Raw genomic sequence first — 23,239 nt, forward strand, 5'->3', positions numbered from 1 at the left:
ACTTCTTTCAGAATTGGAGTCAACCCTCTCAAACCCTGCCACTGCTTTATCAACTAAGTTTATGTAATATTCTAAATCCTGTGTTGTCATTTCAACAACGTTCACAGCTTCTTCACCAGGAGTAGATTCCACCTCAAGAAACCACTTTCTTTGCTCATCCATAAGAAGCAACTCCTCATCCGTTAAAGTTTTATCCTGAGATGGCAGCAACTCAGTCCCATCTTCAGGCTCAGCTTCTAATTCTAGCTCTCTTGTTCTTTCCACCACATCTGCAGTCACTTCCTCCACTGAAGTCTTGAACTCCTCAAAGTCATCCGTGAGGGTTGGAGTCAACTTCTTCCAAACTCCTTTTAATGTTGATATTTCGACCTCCCATGAATCATAAATGTTCTTAATGGCATCTAGAATGATGAATCCTTCCCAGAAAATTTTCAATTTACTTTGCCCTGATCCATCAGAGGAATCACTATCTATGGCAGCTATAGCCTTACAAAATGTATTTCTTATATAAGAAGACTCCAAAGTTGAAATTACTCCCTGATCCATGGACTACAGAATGGATGTCGTGTTAGCAGACATGAAAACAACATTAATCTCCTTGTACATCTCCATCAGAGCTCTTGGGTGACCAGGTGCGTTGTCAATGAACAGTAAAATTTTGAAAGGAATCTTTTTTTCTGAGCAGTAGTTCTCAACAGTGGCCTTAAAATAGTCAGTAAAGCATGTAGTAAACAGACGTACTGCCATCTAAGCTTTGTTTTTCCATTTATAGCACATAAGCAGAGTAGATTTAGCATAATTTTTAAGGGCCGTAGGAGTTTTAGGATGGTAAATGAGCACTGGCTTCAACTGAAGTCCCCAGCTGCATTAGCCCTTAACAAGAGAGTCAGCCGTCCTTTGAAGCTTTGAAGGCAGGCGTTGACTTCTCCTGTCCAGCTGTGGAAGCCCCAGATAATCTTCCAGTATAAGGCTGTTTTGTCCTCATTGACAATCTGTGGTTTAGTGTGGCCGCCTTCGTCAGTTATCACGGCCAGACCATCTGGGTCACTTGCTGCAGCTTCCGCAGCACCATTTGCTGCTTCACCTTACACTTTTATGGCGTTTTACCTTAAACCTCATGAACCAACCTCTGCTAGCTTCAAACTTTACTTCTGCAGCTTCCTCGCCACTCTCAGCCTTCGTAGAATTGAGGAGATTTAGGGCCTTGCTTTGGACTAGGCTTTGGTTTAAGGGAATGTTGTGGCTGGTTTGAGCTTCTGTCCAGACCACTGAAACTTTCTCCATATCAGCAATAAGGCTGTTTCACTTTCTTGATCATTCGTGTGCTCACTGGAGAAGCACTTGTAATTTCCATCAAGAACTTTTTCTTTGCCCTCACAACTTGGTATGTACATTGTTTGTTTTTTGTTTTGACATAATGCTATTGCACGCTTAGTAGATTACAGTATAGTGTAAACATAACTTTTATGTGCACTGGGAAACCAAAGAATTAGTGTGACTCACTTTATTGCAATATTCACTTTACTGCAGTGGTCTGAATCTGAGCCCGCAATATCTCCAAGGTTTGCCTGTACTTACAATGTTAGTGCCTACCCCGAGAACTCTTTCGCCCAAATACTAGCATCTCTCTGGTCCGTGTCTTTGTTAGCTGATCACCTTTTGACTATTGGGACCATCTGCCACTATAACACCCACCCCACCCTCTCCCCTACAAAAAGCAAATGGAGTACGGAGCAGAAGTGTGAATATTGCAACAACAACCAAAAAATGCAGAATTTAATGAAATTGAAGGAGGGAATGAGTTTAAGCATCGATATTGCGTGTGCTTCCTCAGTGAGGGTAACAGGACAGTGACTCACAAAGGAAAAAGCCTTGGGACAGAGTGCAGGAGCTGTTTGTAGTCCTCCTTGTTATCTTCAGCAGGGTGGACAAGGCTCCAGTGACCAGTCCCTGCCCTGCTCTTCAGCCTCATCTCACACTGCCCTGATAGACCCATGCTGTTCTTCCCCCCACCTCCTCCCACTTCCCAACCCCATTTCTCCATGAATAACCAGTTGCCCTCGAGTCAGTTCCAACTCATGGTGATCCTGTGTGTGTCAGAGTAGAACTATGCTACACAGGGTTTTCAGTGGCTGATTGTTCAGACGTTGATTGCCAGGCCTTTCTTCTGAGGCACCACGGAGTGGACTCAAACCACCAGCCTTTCAGTTAGCAGCCAAGCAGGTTAACACTTTGAACTACCCAAGACCATTCCATGACTACCTGCAGTTTTCAAGATTTAGCTTATTGTAAGAAATGACTCTCCAACTCTATTCAGATCAAAGCGATTTATCGAAGCCAATATATTGTTTGAATGGGGGCCATGAAAATCTCAGTGTCTGAAGCTCATGGATCCCAGGGAGCAGATCACACCTAATTATAGTACCACAGGAGGAACTATAAAGCACAACATTCTAATAGGTTTACAGTGATTGAGGTCAATCAGAGGCAGGACAAAGCAAAGCATGATTTTTAACGTTATTGGTTACATTAACACAGCTGGAATACACTGATTGGCTAAAAGACATAATTAGAAGACGTGGTCATGGATGAGCATCTCATGACTGTCACAAAACAATAGCATGAGATACTGTCAGGAACAGATTGTTAAACATTACCTCACCCAGAGCATAAAATCTCCCGGGGCAACCTAAAAGAGTTTTAATAAGGCTTGGTTGCAGACCCCAGACAGGTAGTATCCACATTCTTAGCCTGACCACAAACAAAATCATTTCCTTAATAATAGGGTTGGTTCCTAAGCAACAGAGTTTGAATCTGTGTGAAAGGTTAGTATTAGTTGAGACGTTTTATTTTAGGTCAGATGCCTTTTTTGATTTTATATCCCATATCAAGCTGAAGCATCGTCTTCCCCATGAAACATTGCCCAACACAGGCCTCTTCCCTCCTGCAGGATTGATTGCTCCCAACACTGTGTCCCCACCGTACAGACTAATATCTTAGGCACATCCCTGGCTGTGCATCCCTCCCTCCCATCATCTGGAAAGGTGTGGAGGATAAAAACCATATTTCCTTCCTCTTTATTTCCTGGCCGAGTGCTAGGAACACGGGTGGGCTCTGAAATGTCTATTGAAGGAATAAATGGATAATAATGATCTGTGTGCTGCTTTTCTTCCCTACAGGCAGAGCCTGAAACTTCCTTGTGCTATTTGTCTATCTCACTGCACCCCCAGCAGTACACTGCCCCTTGGAGATGTTCAATCAGAACTGAAATGATCAGTTTCCCTTGGGATGTTTTTGCATCCTTAGGGCAAACTCTGGCTCGTGAGCCACTAGATGGGACCCTACATCTCTTATCCTGGCCTTGAGGAGCTGAGTCTTGAGGCTGAGAGTTCTGCTTTGTAGAACCCCAGAATTGAGTTCAAGGAGACCTCCTGTAATTATACAGAACAGGGAGTTGTTGACGAGTCATCTTTGAGCCCTACCTCTTAGATGGATGTCCCCAGACCAAAAACCAAACCAGACCCGTTGCTGTTGAGTCGATTCCAGCTCGTAGCAACCCTATAGGACAGAGCAGAACTGCCTCATAGGGTTTCCAAGGAGCACCTGGTAGATCGAACTGACAGCCTTTTTGGTTAGCAGAGAAGCTCTTCACCACTGCATCACCAGGGCTTCAAGAGGTATTTACCTTTATGAATTCCTGACCCCACCTTTGGTCTCATTTGCTTAAAATTGAATATCCGTCCAGTAACCCAGGAGGCATGAGACCTTAAACAGAAATACGTAATAATGATTTTTGCCTTCTCGATCATGTTTCATTGCCTAAATGCTGCTGTCAGTACATTCTTCGAAAGTAGAAAGTGCTATCTAGTTTCTGGCTTTTTTCATACTTTTGAAAGTTATGTCCAAGTGGAATTTGAAGGTAAGGGGCAAAGGACTTTTAAAGCAGGTGCTTGAGATGTTTTGAGGCTTGGTTGAGGCTTGGGGCCCCGGTGGCACAGTTCTTAAAGAGCTCGGCCACTAACCAAGTGGTCAGCAGTTCAGATCCACCAACCACTCCTTGGAAACCCTATGGGGCAGTTCTACTCTGTCCTATAGGGTCGTTATGAGTTGGAATCAACTCGGCAGCAACGAGTTTGGCTTCTCGGTTTTTGTTTAGGCTTGATGGAGGCTGTGTCTGTTCCGATGGTGTTTTTCCATCCTCTACTTTGTCAACAGTGGTGTGTGGCCATAAGCAGGCTTCACCAAGCAGACCTACTCCCATTTTAGACAGTTTTCTCTTTCAAAAGAGCTTCACTGGAGCTCAGATCTGAGTCTTCACAGGCAAAGACCATTTCTTTAATTTAAAATGCAGATCTAACGTTCTACACGTAGCAGTGTAGGGACACTATGTGAGAGCAGGACTTACCCTTGACCACTGAAAAACAATGACAAAATGGGGTAGATCTGTAACATATCTGCTTCCCGTCCAAGCTGGAAAGCATTATAAAGGTGGAAGTTACACTGAAGTCATTTATTCAGTAAACATTTATTAAAAACCAATTGCTGTCGAGTCAATTCCAACTCGTGGCAACCCCAGTGTGTCAGAATACAACTGTGCTCCATAGGGTTGTCAGTGGCTGATTTTTCAGAACTAGATAGCCAGGCCTTTCTTCCAAGGCATCTCTGAGTAGATTCGAACCTCCGGCCTTTACAGCTGAGCACATTAACCATTTGTACCAGCCAGGAACTCCAAACATGTGTGAAGTACCTACTATTTATAAAACCCAGTGCTAGGCACTTGGATTACAAAAATGAATAAAACAGGGTCCCTACCACCTAAGGGAAACCCTGGGGGCATAGTGGTTAGGAGCTATGGCTGCTAACCGAAAGGTCGGCAGTTCAAATCCACCAGGCACTCCTTGGAAACCCTATAGGGCAGTTCTGCTCTGTCCTCTAGGGTCACTATGAGTCGGAATCAACTCAATGACGATGGGTTTGGTTTTTTGGTTTTACCACCTAAGAGCTCTTGGGGGCCGGTGGAGACGTACACATAAACAGGTAATTACAGAACATTCCATGTGCCCTCAGAGGGGAAGCATGCTGTCAAGAGTCTGAGAAAGCTTCAGCAAGATAAGGGCTTTTGAACTGACCGTTGAATGGAGGAGTGGATAAGGGAGAACTTTCTAAAAGACTGCTGTTAATTACATAAGCAAGTGGAATGAAGGCTATCGCATCAGGCAACTGGGGGAACTGATCCTTGATGAGGTCACCGTGGGTCTCTCAGAACCTCTGCACAGTTGGTGCCCACAGCTGCCTCAGTTGTGTCTCTGTAGTTGTTGGCAGCACCCAGCACTGGCTACTTAGTCACTGTGGGCTCTCATCTCCCTCTTCCACATCCCAGCCCACTGGCCAGATAACCTGCCTTCTCATATTTAAGATGACCTGGTGCCTGCAGTATTACAAAGAATCCATTTTTCGAAGATCTGAAACAAAAAAAAATATATATAGTTCAGTAGAAAAATAGTGGCTTTGGAACACTTCTGAAGGATTTAAAAAAAATAAAGGTGTTAAAGAAGTTTATACGTGTAACTTAAAAATAAAGGTGTTGCACGCCCCTTAAACCAAGCAATTAAAGGAAAAACAGCGGTAGTAGAGTCCCCAAGGTCTAGTGGGATTTAAAATCTTTGTGACGGAGAAAATTACTTGGGAAGGAAATAGAGCGTAAATATCTAGAGAAAGCTCTTCACATGTGGAAAATCTGGGGAAATTTGAAGGCATTAAATTCTCATGAAGATTTTGCTACACTTTTGAGTCAGCCCAATATTGAGCTACATCAGCAAGTACCGCCAGCTCCCTCAGGTGCCACTTGAAAAATTCTACATTTCCTTTTAAAGGCATGCGGGACTACTCTAATGTGGCCAGGGGCTGCGGGGCTTGGACACTTTACATCTGCTCTTATTTTGCGCCTCTTGGCTTTACTGCTGAGCTCTGATTTATGCATGTGAATATTTATGGGTCTCATTGGTTCACACCTCCTTGCCCAGAATCAGGTATGTGGGCTCATGGGAAGCAAATGCAGGCCTCGCAGCAATAGGCTGGGACCTACAACATGTTAGTGTAAATAATATGCATTTTATTGCATCATTTTTCTGTTCATTTGATGCCCCCTGTATTTCTAGCATCGGAGCACAGTAGATAAAAGCTCAGCTGCTAACCAAAAGGTCAGTAGTTCCAATCCACCATCTACTCCTTAGAAACCCTACAGGGTAGTTCTACTCTGTCTTGCAGGATCGCTTTGAGTCAGAATCGACTCAACAGCAAGAGTTTTTTTGTTTTTTTTTTTTTTTGATCTTCCTAGTAAGGTCGCTTTGATGCCTAAGGCATGACCGACCATGGTCTTTTCAGCCGTTTCATATGCATGTGAAAGCTGGACAATGGAAAAGGAAGACAAAGAAAAATTAATGTATTTGTGTTGTGGTGTTAGCAAAGAATACTGACTGCCAGAAGAATGAACAGATCTGTCTCAGAAGAAATACAACCAGGTTGCTCCCTAGAAGCAAGGATGGCAAAACTTTGGCTCACTCACTTTGGCCATGTCATCAAGAAAGACTAGTTGCTAGGCGGTGGGATGCAGGCCCCAAATTCTCACAAAAAGACCAGACTTAATGGTCTGACTGAGACTAGAAGGACCCCAGAGGTCATGGTCCCCAGACCTTCTGTTAGCCCAAGACAGGAATCATTCCCAAAGCCAACTCTTCAGACAGGGATTGGACTGGACTATGGGATAGACAGTGATACTGGTGAAGAGTGAGCTTCTTGGATCAAGTAGACACATGAGACTATGTTGGCATCTCCTATCTGAAGGGGAGATGAGAGGGCAGAAGCTGGCTGAATGGACACAAAAATAGAGAGTGGAGGGGAGGAGTGTGCTGTCTCATTGGGGGAGAGCAATTAGGAGTATATAGCAAGGTGTATATGAATTTTTGTATGAGAGACTGACTCAATTTGTAAATTTTCACTTAAAGCACAATAAAAATTAAAAAAAAAAAGACTAGTTGCTAGAAAAGGACATCGTGTTTGGTGAAGTAGAGGGTCAGCGAAAACGAGGAACCCTCTATGCAATGAGTTGACACAACAGCTCTGCGTCAACAGACTCAAACATACCAATGATCATGAAGATGGCGCAGGAACATAAGGTCACCATGAGTCGGAGCTAACTTGATAACAGCTAACAACAGATTTTTTGAAAGAGAGCTTGGTTTTTTTGTGATTTCATGTAATGTTCACTTAGGACCCCCTTGATATTGGCATGCCGCCTTCCCTCCCCAGCACCATTGCTTTGTGAAACGTGCTCCCTTTCCATCAGAAGTGTTTCACTGATGTACCTATGCCTCGCCAGCACTGGGTACCTATGCCTCAGCTTCCCTGAGGGGGTCAGTCTCCAAGAGATCAGACACAAATTCAAGCAAACACTCGTGTCATTTTGCCCCCTTTGCCCGAACGTGCCTCTCCTTGCCCACATCCCGACATTTCCTCAGAGAATGGACCTTTGAGTGGTTTCCCTGTGTTTTATGTCTTCTATCAGACATTGGCAGTGGACTGTGAAGCAGTGCATTCTTACTCTCAGAGGACCATCGCTACAGAATCCTCATGCATCCCTTGTGGCCCACCTGAAGGTTGCCTTCATCTCCCAAGATTTCAGGAGTATACGGATAGTTTAGGGATCTTTGGGGGAGGGCTTCCAGAGCCTGCGTCACCCGTATCCCCATGCTCTTTATTTGATCACTCATTCACCAGATATTTATGGAGCACCTACTGTGTGCTAGACACATGACTGAGAGCTTCATCAGCCTTATTTTTAAACACATTTGACAAAATATATTTGAACTGTTTGAAGAGCAGCCAAGGTAATATTTGGAGGCCGAAATGCTGACATTTCTCTGAATTTTCAACAGCCTATGGATGAAACTGGACAAAACATTTGAAATCGGAACTGAATAAAAGAATGCAGGTGGTGTGGCTTCCAATTGTCAAAATCAATCCCAGCCATCTCTGTAAAAATGCGTGTTTTAATTTTTATTTTCCCATCCAGATGAGGTTGGGCAGGTGAATTTATAAGATGTTTGACTTCCATTTTTACAACGAAATTTTTTTTTAATATATTTGTGTAACACCATTAGCTTTATTCATCTAGGGCTTTGTGTTGGCTCTTCAATTTATTTATATGTTTTCTTTAAACACTTGGCTTAAGTGGTAGGGGGAGGGGAGGACAATGAGCTGTAAGAGTTCCTTTGAAAACATGACAGTAATCAAAAGGAAAGCTTAAAAACCCAGGCCTCTCACATACAGTCCGAAGTTCCTTTCTGAAGAGGTTTTCTCATTATTGAAATGTTCATTCAGGTATATTCTGCTCTTCTCCTCTCTCCCTTGTCCCTTCTGCTGATTCTCTCAGATTCTCACTGGTGTTTATTCTTTTGCTGTGTTCTAGTCTCCATCTCCTGGCAGTTCCTCACCCTTGGGTGCAGAGTCCTCCAGTATACTCCATCATCCCAGTGACCCTGCGGAAGCCTCCACAAATAAAGAGGTAGGTGCCATTTTGTTTTGTTGTCATACTGGTTTGTGCTTTCTCTAGCCTCCCAGAGCTTCTGACCTAAATTCACCTAATTTCTCTTTTCCATAGTGGGGTTAGTTGATTAAAGCTTTGTTGTCCAATTTGGCAGCCACTAGCCTTGGGTGTCTTTAAATTTAAGTTAATGAATAAAATTAAAGATTCAGTACTGCAGTAACACTACTTTTCAAGTGCTAATAGCCATACATGGCTAGTGGCTACCATATGTACATTTCCATCAGTGTAGAAAGTTGTTTTGGACAGGGCTGGACACTGGACATTAAACACTCTATGGATCAACGTCCTTCTTCATGGCATTACATGCATTCTGATAGCGTGGGTTTCAGTTGCTATGTGGTTCATGAATGGGTTGGTTTCCTAAATACCCATTTATTTCAGACCTAAGTTAAATATCTTTCATGTGAACAGGGTGACCACCCAAAAAAAACCCAATGCCGTGGAGTCGTTTCCGACTCATAGCGACCCTATAGGATGGAGTAGAACTGCCCCATAGAGTTGCCCCAGTTTACCTCGGGTTGTTCCAGCTTACACCTTTGGTCCAGCCAACCCATTAGGTGGGCACCAGTTTTAATTTTCTAAAGGAGCACTGTCCAAGCAAACCTTCTGTGATGATGGAAATGTTCTATTTCTGTACCATCCAGTATGGCAGCCACTAGCCACTTGTACCTGTCAGGGCCTTGGAGTATGACTCATGGGACCAAAGAACTGAAGTTTTTGTTTTATTTAATTCTTATTTAATTTAAGTTTAAATATCCACATGTGGCTCTGGGCTGCTGGACAATGCAGCTTTCAAGTGCTCTGGTTTGGTGACAAATGAAATGGTTGCCCTACTGATGGGGGCACGCTGAGCTCTGGCATAGAGTGGTGAAGGATGAAGGTGCTGCTTACTCCTCCTTGGGGGTCTGGGGCTGGGAAAGGGCAGGTGTTTCTCCCTGAAGAGAGCCCGCAGCCTTCTCCAGTACCCATTGTCCTTTTACACCTCACTACCTGCCACCCACACCAACTTATGAACCAGCATCAGATAAATATTAGCCTGCGCCATAATCTGTGTGTGGGCTCTGCTCACTCTAAATATAGATGCTGCCGAATCAACACTTGAGGATATGCGTTAAAGAGGTTAACCACATGATGATGACTGTCTCATTTGCCTTCATGTTGCTAATAAGTATGTTAAATGCAACGGAAGAAGTCGATCTCCATTTTAACCTGGTCGGCAGATCACTTCTGAAAGGGGTCTTAGGTAAAATTTACCCTTAAAGTGTTATTGGATACATATACATTTGCCACTAAATATTGATGAAGAGGACAAGTATATTCTTTTTTTTATTAATACAATCATATAAAACCAAACAAGCATTGAGAGACCCTCTCTGAAATGATGTCAGCATTAGAAGTTAGATTTGAAATATACTTTGTACTCCCCTGGTCCTGATCCTCTGACCCTACACCACTGGAACAGGAGCGACAGGGTCACAGTTTCTGCTGACCCCACCATCTCCTAGCTTTCCTTCATACTTCATTCATGGCATGCAATGGGTGACAACAGATAACAGGACGAAAAGAAGGACAGCCACAATCACAGTAACAGTGATGGGAATTACCATTTCTTGGGCACTTCTGGTGTTCCAGCCACCGGGCTGAGCAAATTGCAGCTAGTATCTCATGTGAGGTAGGTATAATCATCCTCATTGTTAGCTGAGGAAGCTGAGAGGTTGAGTAATTTACCTGAGGTCACAGAGCTCACAAGTAGTTGAGTCAGGATTTGAATCCAGAACTCCCGTGGGCCCATGCTCTTAACCACCAGGATCTGCTGCAGTGTTACTGTCTGCACAGCCGTGGTAGATTGTTCATTAATATTCCAATTATCAGGCCTCCAGGCTCTGCACACCATTTGTGAAACCCCCCAGAAAATCCCAAAGATTTCAGCCTTTGGCTTTCTTGAATGTGAGTCGACTTATTAATTCTTGAATGTTAAGGGTCAATCGATGTTCATTTCAACCCACATGTGAGAAGACAAGGGGCTCATCAGACATCTGAATATTCAGCATAAGATATAATAAGCAAGGCTAATTTGTTCGTTTCTCAGTTCCTACAAGACTTGGTGCGTGTTTCTGCATATCCTTAGAAATAATGATGAAAATCCTCTTTGTGTGCCATAATTAGAGATGCTTTCATTTCCCAAATTCTTTTTTAAAAAATTACTACTCTAGAGACTAAAGAAAGCCAGTCCTGAGCTTGTGAATAGAGAATAAGTGAATTGACCAAATGCCCTCCATTGTGGCTCTAAATCAAATAGCAGCTTTTAGAGCTGTAGACTCAAATAATTCTTTTTGTAGCTGCTGCTATAATCTGGACACTCTTCTTGAGATTAGCATTCAGAAGAGTATCCTAATAGCCCAAGACATTCTAAATTGGCCTCTTGAATGTACCTAGAGGCTAAGCCATTTTGATTAAGTAGAGTAAAAACTCTCAATACACTAAACCCTTTGTTACCAGGGGTTAGGTCAGGGAGGTGGTTGGGGAATAACAAAACCTGTGGCCCTTATGAGGAAATTAGTTTCCATCTGCACACCGTGAAGTTGTGGTTTGTTTCTGGTTTTTTTTTTTTTTAATTAATCAGAATTAAACAGACTTGGTGATTGACAATCAACTGAGCTTGGCTTCTCACTTGAGGAATTAGAAAGTAAAATTAATATGGAGAAATTCTCTTTCTTTCTATCCACATATCTTCCACTTGGTGTGAGTTTTTCTATAAATGCATTAGCAACCAAGCCAAACCAAACCCATGGCCGTTGAGTCAATTTCAATTCGTAGCGACCCCATAGGACAAAGTAGAACTGCCTTGTAGGGTTTCTAAGGAGCCACTGGTGGATTTGAACTGCCGACCTTTTGGCTAGCAGCCATATCTTTTAACCACTGCACCAGCAGGGCTCCCGTTAGCAACCAGTTTTATTTCTGGTGACTTGTATCTTCAGTTTCTCTGAAGGTGGCCCTTTCCAAGGCAAGACACCCACTCTCTTTGGTGTGAAGAGCCTTTCCATCCCATTGAACATACTCTGCAGCAGGTTTCACTGATGAGTTGCTCTGTGCAGTGTATTGTGTGATTAGTGTTAAATTCTTGTCATTGTTCTGAATTGGGTTTAGAGTATTGAAATTAGGTTTTTTTAACTGTGCCCAATTTCTCACATAACATTTAGCATTACTACTTTTTTAAGAATGTTGTGAAAATATTAACTATTAATTTTGTCCCTTGGCCATTCCCATCTTCAAAGTAAAGAGCACCGTAGAAGGTGCACTGATGTCCCATGAGATCTCACCCCTCATTCAGGTCCAGGTCTCTTCAGCCTTCTACCCCTCTGAGGACCCCAGAGGAGGTATACCATCAATTCAAGTCAACCTATTGAATAGCTATGCTGTACTATGTACCCTTTCTCTAAGAGGTGTGTATTAAAATAATCACCTAATACCTGGTAGATTCTCAGCAATGAAAATCCTTAGGCTTTCTGAAGATAACCCTTGGCCATGCAGACCCAATGTTTTGCTCACTTTACAAACTCTTTAGTATTATCTCTCCACTCTCAAGCAATCCTTGTCACCGTAACCCAGACACATCAGCTACAAATTCTATTACTAGTGAAAACCAAAAAATAACAAACCCACTGCCATCTAGCCAATTCCAACTCATAGCAACCCTATGAATGAATAATAACTGGTGAAGCAGGAAGGAAGTTCCTGCTCTTATCCCACTCAGTTACCTCTAGGACATTTGCTTAGGAAAGGAACCAAAGGGTGAGTATTGCTGCTCTGCGGACAGGCATTTAGACTACCATCCACTCAGGCTCTAGGAGATTTTCAACACGCCCAGCATGCTGACCCTTGTTGGGAGATGGTACTTAATATGAGAAATTCCTGGGGTTTTTTGTCATTTACTTCTTTGTTTGCTGTGTTCTTATTTTAGGTAACAATGCAAGAATGATTTATATAATAGAATTTTTCAACTAAAATAACTGAGTAGGAGATGAAAGGAAGAGAGGAAAAAATCTAGCAGGCATTTTTAGCACAGTGAGAGATCAATGTGAAAAAAAAATACTGAGCTGATTTACTTGTTTCTCCAGGGGAATTCTTAATTTCTACATCTGATCATGTTGTTGTTCTTACTGGTCAGCAGCATTTCCACCTGGAAATGCAGATTCTTAAGGATACAACTGGTGCCTTTTTATTGCCGTTGCTGATTATAGATTTGGGTCTGTGGGATAATTTTTAGGCTGACAGACATGTCTCTGATTGTGGAATGTAGGATTTTCATATTATCTAAGATACGAATGGATCGTTCTGAAGGTTGGGTAGCCTTTAATAGTAAATGCATGTGTTTATCCACATTTTGCTTTATCTAACCGATATGGTCCATAATTGATTAACAACTGCTACTGGTGATGCATTTATTTTTCGTGTACATAGGTGGTTGTGTTAATGCATATTTCATCACACTTGGCCCTTTTTGAAACCTCTTTGTCTTAATTACAGTCAAGAAAAAGCTTGGCATCCTTCCCCACCTACGTTGAAGGTAAGAGCTGAAAAGAAAATGTTGAGCACTGAGTCACTCATGAATCTTTTAGTGTTTTGGGTGTTTGAAGCACCAGGCTATAAGACGACAGTGGAGAAGAAAGACCACAAAGTTATTAAATGAATAATTTCTTTTATAAGGATCCGCACAAAGCTGGTTCCTGTGAGGTGGAGGTTAAAAATGTTCCCAAATGTCTCCAACTTTTCCAAGCTGCTGTATCTCTCCATCGTCTCTGACATTAACTACTCCCTCTCCCCTCAGCACTTTCCCTCTAGTCTTTGGGTTCCCTAATTTGCTGCAACATCGCACAGAACTCACAAACCATATAGAGGAAATGGCTCACTCATTTGTGGAGTCTGGCAAGTCTCAAATGCGTGGATCAGGTGTAGAATTCTCCCTGGCTCAGTCTCTGCCCAAAGGCACCCAGCTTTCTCACTCCATGGGCCAGGAAGTCTACTGTGCATTATTTAAAAAAAAAAAATAGATGGAAGCTTTTTGAAAATTACTATCCCAGATGAGATCATTTTTCTCAGTACCTGGCTGGCAAAAATGATTAGTTTCTGTTTAGTTTCATTGACATTGTAAATCCATCACTAATATAAAAAATTCCTGAGGTTTTTTGTCATTTACTTCTTTGTTTGCTGTGTCCTTATTTTAGGTAACACGCAAGAATGATTTATATAATAGAATAGATTAATAATAGAAGACCGGCAGTCTTTTACTTCTTACAAAGCATAATCTGTCCAGGTATTATTTTAATTAGACTAGTGCTTCCCTGGAGCCCTGGTGGCGCAGTGGTTAAGAGCTTGGCTGCCAACTAAAAGGTCAGCAGTTTGAATCCACCAGCCGCTCCTTGAAAATCGTATGGGGCAGTTCTACTCTGTCCTATAGGTTCGCTGTGAGTCGGAATCAAACTCAACGACAATGGGTTAAATGCTTCCCTGCTACACAATTAAAACTGTGTGTTATAAATAACCTAAATCTATAAGCGCTGCATGGCGGGAATATGTGGCTGGTGAGAATGTAAATTATGGTACTGGTATGTGATGGTGGCCAGTCTGCCTGGGTACCACTGTGGTACTGGTATGTAATGGGGGCCGGTCTGCCTGGGTACCACTATGGTACTGGTATGTAGTGGGGGCCGGTCTGCCTGGGTACCACTCAGGGTGTTTAGTCCAGAAGTTTTTCTTTTAAAGACTAAGAATAAGACAAATAGCAAGTTTCCATATTTAATAGCTACCAGATTCTTTGTGAAGGCTTTTCTCAAACACTGTTTATTTCTTTGTTTCAACCACCACCTTCGTTTTAGAAAAATGAGAGAGTATTTTAAATCAGCATCCTGATAAGTAGCTTATCATGGGAAGCAGCTGTTTAAGCTCAAGATGAGCTTGATTTTTAAGGATAAAAATAAAAACCACTTTATATTAAATTCCAAGAGGAAAAACAAATTGTTTCCGTTTCAAATTATCTACTTTAAGACCATAAGGTTTGAACAGCGGGAGAAAAATGTATATAATCGTCTCCCCAAATAGGGCATTCAAGTCCAAGGAAATAGATATGTTTTAATTACAGAATTCAAATGGCTTTCCTAGTGCATCCATTATAAATTTATACATTAGTCTCAGACATGTTTTAATTTAGAGTAGGGTTTATAGGTAATTATGGTTAGAATCAGATGCCCCCAATTTAAATATTTAAAACTAAGGTCTGATTAAAAAAGACAGGTCGATGAGAACAGAAAATTTCTATTTTCTTGGAATTGATCTGAGTGCGGGATCAGACTGGGAACATGATGGCCTGTAGTTTAGCAAGACTGATCACATGGGACCATGGCTTTTGGGTAATATCTGTTCTGCAGAATCAGAATTAGAGACTAGTATAGGAATTCAGGAGCCCTGGTGGCGCGGTGATTAAGACTACAGCTGCTAACCTGCAGCCACTCCTTGGAAACCCTATGGGGCAGTTCTGCTCTGTCCTGTAGGGTTGCTATGAGTCAGAATTGACTTGATGGCAACAGGTTTTGATTTTCTGTAGGAATCCAGACATTCTGAAACAGATACCCTGTTTTTCTGATTTAGAAAACTTGTCTCCCTGGTTGTGGAGAAATTTGGGAGTCCCTGGGTAGTACAAACTGTTAACATGCTTTGCTACTATCCAAAAGGTTGGCAATTTGAGTCCACCCAGAGGCACCTGGGAAGAAAGGCCTGGCGATCTACTTCTGAAAGATTATAGCCATTGAAAACCCTGTGGAGCACAGTTCTACTCTGACACATGTGTAATGCAATGCCATGAGTTGGAGTCAACTTGATGGTAACTGGTACTGGGTGAAAAGGTGGCAAGTAACAGGGACTGCTGTAAAATGAAGTTTTCTAATCAGCCTTCTATTCATCCAACTTTTTATCGAGTAGATATTTATTTTAGATATTTATTTAATAAATAAATACCGACAAACACCGACAAGACACAGGAGAGTCAAAGCTGAATAGGACATGGTCCTTGGCCCCAGAGAGCTCACAGTCAAACAGAAGAAACAACACCCTTTATCACTGAATTTTATGTTTCATATTTAAATTAATATTCCCATAATTTCTCACAATAATGGGTGAAATAAATTAAGAAGAAACCATTCCTTCTTTCTGAAAACTAGGGGTGAGTGAATGCGGACAGAGAGAGGTGACTTAGACAAGCAGGTTGGCTCACCTGCTCAGGGTACCTGGCCCACCTGGCAGGTGGTGAGGGGCAGAGGAGGAGCATACAGTGTGGGAGGGGGATTCCCTAACTCTGCCCTCGGGTGACTTCCCTCACTGTTGCGGCTCTGTGTGTTACAGTTCCTGGACCTTGTGACCCTGAAGACTTGATCGATGGAATCATTTTTGCTGCCAATTACCTTGGCTCCACCCAGCTGCTCTCAGACAAAACTCCTTCCAAAAACGTGCGCATGATGCAGGCCCAGGAAGCAGTAAGCAGGATCAAGGTGAGGGGGGGCCGTGTACTTGGCGGGGGGTAAGGAATAGTGGGCCGATGCTTGCCCTGGGCTACAGTGGTCACCCCACACCTCATGTGTTCTCTCCTGAGTTTAGAGGAGTGTACACTGAGATACACCTGCTAGCCAAACAGAAGAAAAGAGCCAGCTTGTGCTGGAGTCCCTGCATACAGTAAGACCTGTGAGAGCCGGAACTTGACAGGACTCCCTTGTCTTTCCAGTCTCACAAGTTTTCCACCTTTGACAGGGTACAGTCTTACCACTTTTCTATCCCTCTCTATTAGTGGAAAATACTTGAGTTTTCCTTCTCTGACAGGTTTCTGCCTTACACGGGTTCCGGCTTTCGCAGGCTTTACTGTATAAATATTACGTATTTAGGTTGTTCTTGAGAAATAGTACCTATACCCTTAAACATATGATCATAAACTTTGAAAACTTGATCACCTGAGGAAGGATATCATTTTAGGTATTATGCCTCACATTTGGGAGGTGTGTCACTCACAGCTAGAGATCAACAACTTAAATGTTCATGTTTGCCGAGTTGGTTCAAACTAGGTCGCGTTGCTTTTAAACCAGCTGATCCTATCCAAGCTAGATTGAACCGGCTTATTTCAAGTAGAATGAACCATTTGATCAAATCTAACCTGGCTAGTCTGAACAAGCCAGTGCAAGGCTAACCCAGTTTAAACCAGTTCGAGCCTGTCATAACTTGTTTGAATCTGTTTTATCCAGATTTAAAAGGAGCACGCCTGTTTGGTCCAGGAAAAGCCCCTTTTCATCTAGTTTAAATCATTCACAACTAGTTTGAACCAGCCAGAACCAGCTTGGTCCATTGAGAAATGCAGAGCTCTAGAATCTCCACCACAAATACCAACACCACCTAGAACCATGGACAAACCCAAGACTACAGGGACACCTTGCCATCCAAATGCCATTAAGTGTCACCAGCACCTAGAACCGTTGGGCAGCCACATTAGAGGCACGAGCCCATTTTTACCTAGAACCACAGGGATAACATCACTATTGAGACCCAGAACCTGTATTTAGAGTGAATTGGAATAGATTAGGACTCACCAGAATTGGTTTTATCCAGTTTCAACTTGTCAAAATTGCTTTTCCTCTCAAGGAAACATTCCCATTTTTGTGTCTTCTCTCTCACACGTCCCCAGTTTCCATCCTGATATTTCTGTGGTAATGAAGAATGAGAAGGAACTACAAGTAGAAGGCAGTAAGTGAGAGTTCTTAATCCCTCAGTCAGAGAAAAAATATTTCGTGAGCACTTATGCATGCAAGGTCCCGTGAAGGAAGGGAAATCCAGATATATAAAGTGAGATCCTTTCCTTCAAGCTAAGCTGCCTGGGTGGCAACATCAAGCCAGCAAATGTACAGGGGGCACCAGAGGAGGAGAGAAGGCTGTGAGATGGCAGGTACCACAGGAGCACATCCAGGCCTCGGCAGGAAAGGGCTGCAAACCAGCGATTCGGAGGTACCACAGAGAGAGATGGTAATTCTGGCCCTCTTACCCGAGCTGATTCCTGGCTCTGATGTGTTATGAATATTAAACAAGGTCATATTTCCATTAATGCCCTAATTACAATGACCCTGAGTCCCCTCACCCGCTGCCCAGTTGTTCTGCAATTATGAGAGCTCCTGTGTGAATGTCCCCAGGTCCCCTTCTCATTGCTTCCTCATCAAGCTGCTACCTACCATTGCTTCTGCTGCTGGGGCCTTCACGAGTTGTCTACTGCCTCCGACCACCCCTCTCCAAGCTCAGAACTGGGCCTTCCCTCATTACCCAAAGTGTAGTAAGCCCAGGCTGCAACTTTTGATTCCACGACTGAAATTTTAGGAAGTAGGATTTATAAAGCAGAGAATAATTTATACCTGTGCCTAGAGTGGCTGCTGTCAGCACTGATGGGCCCCTGACAGGGGCTTGCCAGTTTCTTCCCTGTGAGGCAGGGACCCACTCAACCACTCTGTCAGGGACTGGTGAACCCTGTTTATGCCTAGAGGCCCAGCTGCCATGAGGTGTTATGTCTTCTGTGGTGTTTATAAAATTAGCCTCTCCCAGGATGACTGCAATGGGAAGGTCCTCTTCTTTCAAGGGAACTCCCACCTCCTACCCGTAGAGATGTGTCATGCCCAATGGCCCCTAACAGGAGAACTCCATAGATGCATACCTAACTGACCTCCATGCCTTCTGAGTCTTCCAGGCTAAATAAGGCTACATGTAGAACATCAGCAGGTTCCTGCTGAGCTGCCCATCCAAGCTTGGTCTAATTCCTTCTCACTGTCTGCCCTTACCATGAAGAGGGGATGTTAATGGCTAGAGATCTGCCCACGGTCTTCCCGATTTCCAGTTAGTAGGTCCTACACACAGCATTCAAAATGAGAACTCACAGACCTCTCTGAGAGGACAAGCTGCTTTTCAGCACTGTCCCACATTAGTTCATACGGAGCAGAGAGCTTCAAAACAAGAAAGCCTATAGGAACACAGCTCTGACTTCTCATGCCCCATAATTACCAAACAACGCACTTAGTTACCTGGGTTAGTGGTACCCTTCCCAGTTCCCCAAGATCAGTGGAAATACAAGTACCCAACTCACTCAGTGGTTCTGTAATAGATGAGCACCACCTTTGCAACATGTGAAAGTGAGTGGGGGCATTTTTGGTTGTCACAGCAACTGAGGGCGTCAAATGCCATTAGAGGGCCAGAGCCAGTTATACTGAACACCCTATAATGTCCAGGACAGATCCACACAACAAAGATGTATCTCCACCAAAATGCCAAAGCACCCCTATCATGAGCACTGCTACAGCCCATTCAAGAGAATCCTCCAGAACAGAGAAAGTGTGCCCCCAAAGTAGTACTGAAGACGCCTGAGAGAGAAAACTGTTACTTTCATTTGAGTATCTCCTAGCTTCTCTCCATCAAGATTTCAAAAGTCTTAAGGCTCAGGTTTTCGTTCTGGGCACCTTGTTTTTTAGCCTTAAAGACTGTTTGGTAGCCTTTGACTCCTACAAGATAAAGGATCTACGTCTTTTCACTCTCCCTATGATATATACATAGCACTCAGATGTCCCTAGGGGGGAATACACGAGACAAATCACTTGAACATAAATTGATTTTCAGGGTAGACTACGGCAGTAACTGTACCAGATCCCCACCCGGTGCCAATTGTATTGTAAATTACACCTTCTTATTTCCATGGTGGTATCTGAGAGTGTTGGCTGGTAGTGTTGCGTTTTCTTTAAAGTCCAGCTCCCTGATAAGAGATCAGAAAATTTACTTTTGAAGCTTCAAAGAATTGATATCCAGAAGTTCCACAGTTCATTTGAACAGGAAAATAGATGACTTTGTCAGTCAGAACAAACAAGATGGAGGCTGTCTGGTTATAAACACAGTTTAGACCTGCCTGGAGCAGAGCAGACATCTGAAAAACATACATTTGTTTTTACAGCAGATGACTCTAGTGTGAGGAATTCATTATAGAGGGGCAAAATTAAATTGTTACATTTCATTTATAACTTATATGTATCATGTTACAGTGTGTCCTGTGCATTTGAAAGAACTGTTGCCTGTCATGAAATATTTTCTGCCTCATATTCCTTTTACCATCCATTTAAATGCTCTTTCAGATTGTTTGGCTTTACACTCAGCCTGACGCTTTTTCACATTGTGCTTAGTGTGTTTAGAACCCAGTGTCGATTTCAGCACTCCCTAGAAGGGGCACTGGGAGCCCTGGTTGCACAGTGGTTAAAGTGCTTGGCTGCTATCCAAAAGGTTGGTGGTTTGAGCCCACCAGCTGCCTTGTTGGAGAGAGATGTGGCAGTGTGCTCACGTAAAGATTTACAGCCTTGTAAACCATGTGGGGAGGTTCTACTCTGTCCTATAGGGTCACTATGAGTTGGAATCAACTTGACGGCAGTGGGTTGGGTTTGGTTTGGTTAAATGGACTCTATGTCGGGGAGTATGCAAGGACTCCGTCATGTGCAGAGGGATCTTGAGGGTGGAGAGCAGTTAGCCAGATGGAACTGGGGTAGTCTCAAGTGGCACTTGCACTGTGGCTCCTGCCATGCCAAGAAGACACCAGTCTCTAAGGGAGGTGGTGTCATACATGTTCCCAAAGAGAGACTGATGTTTCAGGAATGACTTACTCTAGCTACCTCAGTAGAGAGGATGCAGAGCAGAGTGAGGCTACAGTTTTTGTAGTGTCCATCCAGGAAGGCAGTGGGAAAGAAAGGTTCTGGGAATGTACTTTGAAATCTATTTAGCAATATCCTTTACAAGCTGCCTAATAAATTTCACCTTAGTGCTCTAATCTAAACAAAGGTAGAATAGTTTCCTCCTTTTATTTTCTGACTTCTTTTTCTTCCCTCACCCCTCACTTGCCCCAGAGACACCCATCCTGCCCCTCTCTCTTCCCTCTGCCCACATTGTTTGACCAGAGGATCATAAGGCCGACCTCACCATGTGTCCTGCTGTAATGAGATGTTTGTGGTGCTTTGTTTGAACACACACTGAATGTAGCTTTCCATTTCCAAGCAGGCTTTAATTTCAGTTGTCTATTGACTGTGTTATCTGTATACCAACTGTATAGCAGAATTGAACGCTGCTTATTGAATGAGTGCTTGTTTTGAGAATTAGTATTTTCTTAAGTTAGCAAAGAATTTACAAATTCAGTTGCCAAATAGAGAATTTGGAGTTGTGGCTTGACTAGGCATTTTCTGCTTAATGTAAAAAGAAAGCAAATGAATTTGGCCCTAAAACCAAACCATCTGTCTGCAAGCCCCTGTGATAGGCATTTTAGGAGATAAAAATTAACAAAGACAGAGTCCTTGACCTTGAGATACTTGAGTCTAATCAAGGAGATAAGAAGAGTGCTTAGATAACAATAGTACAAGGCAAATGAAGGAATCAGAAATTAAAAGGCATTGCCTTTCATAAAAAATAAGCAAAATTAGAAGACACTTGATATTTTTCAGAGTTCCCCCCCCCCATTTGTACACTGTCTAATGGGGTCCTTTCTACCTTCTTTGTTCAGCATTTTTTAGAAGAAATAATATCCTTCCAGGAAGCCCCCATATAGCTTAAAAATGCGTTAAAGCAATGATTCTCAAAGTGTGGTCTCCAGACCTGCAGTATCCGCATCTTCTGGGAACTTGTGAGAAATGCAGATTCTCAGGCCCCATCCCAGACTCAGGGGATAGAGCCTGGAAATCTGTATTTTCACAAGCCTTCCAGGGGCTACGGATGCATGCTGTAGCTTGAGAACCACTGCCTTACGGAAGAGGGGGCTGTCAGCTGTGCTGTGCAGCTTTCCAGCCAACCAGAGGACTTGTCACCAAAAGGATTCCATTGGCAAGTAAACTGAGGAAACACTGCAAAATAGATCTTCTTTAGGACATTTACCACATATGATTTCCTATTAAAGGCTCTGAGGAGTCCTGCACTAAGGAGACTTAATTGTGTTTAACCAAGAGTTCCCATAATTATCTGAACACAGAATATATTACTGTGTGATACCTGTTAACTTCCTGTTGCTTCTTATTCCTCAAAACACATTTTGGGGGAAACATCTAGAAAGAGCTTTGCCCTGCCTACTGTCAATACTTAATCTTGACCTAGGTGGGGATGCCCTCCTTCCCTGAAAAGGGTGGGAATTATGCCTGACCCCTGTCTAAAACCAAAACCAAACCCATAGCTCTAGAATCCATTCCAACTCATGGCAACCCCATATGTTACAGAGTAGAACTGAGAGGACACCAAACTTTAGGCCAATACAGCCTGTTCAGTTGTCTTCCTTCCTGTCCACTACATCTCCATCCTTATGTTTCACCTTCGTTCCCACTTCATTCTCTGCTCTTCAATCAGAAGACAGGGTGGCCTGCTGGACCCTGCCTGAGCCATAGAGATGGCTTCACGTCCGCACTGAGTGTGGTGTATATGTCTCCATTCTTTCTACATTTGTTAAACTTACGCAGTTAGATTACAAATGATGCCTAGATATTTTTTGGTCTATGCATTTTTGTAAAGAGCATTCATTATCAAATACTTCTTATATCTGTCTTTACTAATCTATCCCTAAAGATCAAATCTTTCCATTCTTTTATGATCTCATTTAATTTTCAAAAATTATGACTTAATTGTAGAATTAAGGTTTCTATCATTGTTACTCTGTCTAAGAAGCCCTGGTGGTACAGTGGTTAAGTGCTGGGCTGCTAACCCAAAGGTCAGAGGTTCAAACCCACCAGCTGCTCCTCAGGAGAAAGATATAGGAGTCTGCTTCCGTAAAGATTATAGCCTTGGAAACCCTGTGGGCAGTTCTTCTCTGTCCTGCAGGGTTGCTATGAGTTGGAAAAGACTCAATGGCAATGGGTTTGGTTTTGTTTTTTTTTAGCTTTGTCCAAGTCATGTCATTTGCCATGTGCCTTGAAAAAGTCTGTAATCAGTAGAAAGAATACAGACATTCATATCAGGCCTTTGTGTACATGATCTCATTTACTTCTCACAGTGGTGGCGGGGGGCAGATCTTGCGATGCTGGTCTTATTAACCCCACTTTACAGACAAATAAACCGAGAAGTTTACAGGTGAGAAACTTGTCCCAGGTCACACAACTAGTGGCTTGGAGTGTACAGTCAGACGGCCTGGGTTTGAAACTCTCTTCTGCCACTTACCAGCTGTGTGACATTGGACAAGTTACTTAACTTCTCTGTGCCTCAGTTTCCTCCTCTGAAATATGAGGAGAGTGTAGTGTCTGCCTCACAGAGTTGTTGTAAGGCTTTTACATTGGTATATGTGAAACGCATAGGAGGATACTGGTACACAGTATGTGTAATGTCAGTAAATGTCAGCTAGGCAAAGTAGAGAGAGAACAGTTGAGAGGATTCCCAACATGGCTAATCTAAAGTGTCTTGACATCGGCAAACATTCAATATGCATTTGTGGATTGAGTGGCGGGATGAACAGTACACAGTGTCTGCCCTTCACACCAGAGCCCGCTGGGTGATAAGCTATAATCAATCCCATGAACCATGAGAATTTAAATGGATGTTGTCATTTCTGGCTTTATGATGCATGCT

At 42.9% G+C, this 23,239-nt stretch overlaps 1 protein-coding gene across 14 annotated transcripts in view; it reads left to right on the forward strand.

The window, feature by feature from the left end:
- APBA1 (amyloid beta precursor protein binding family A member 1) overlaps positions 1 to 23,239 on the forward strand; it is a 236,980-nt gene that overhangs the window by 175,722 nt on the left and 38,019 nt on the right. For all 14 annotated transcript variants that reach the window (XM_064291241.1, XM_064291239.1, XM_064291240.1 and 11 more), the window contains 3 exons: positions 8,468 to 8,563; positions 13,133 to 13,172; positions 16,001 to 16,146. In XM_064291241.1, coding sequence (XP_064147311.1) covers positions 8,468 to 8,563; positions 13,133 to 13,172; positions 16,001 to 16,146 — 282 coding nt within the window. The remainder of the gene's footprint in view (positions 1 to 8,467; positions 8,564 to 13,132; positions 13,173 to 16,000; positions 16,147 to 23,239) is intronic.

Source organism: Loxodonta africana, chromosome 9, assembly GCF_030014295.1.
Source record: "Loxodonta africana isolate mLoxAfr1 chromosome 9, mLoxAfr1.hap2, whole genome shotgun sequence".
In the NCBI taxonomy this organism is placed as follows: Eukaryota; Metazoa; Chordata; class Mammalia; order Proboscidea; family Elephantidae; genus Loxodonta; species Loxodonta africana.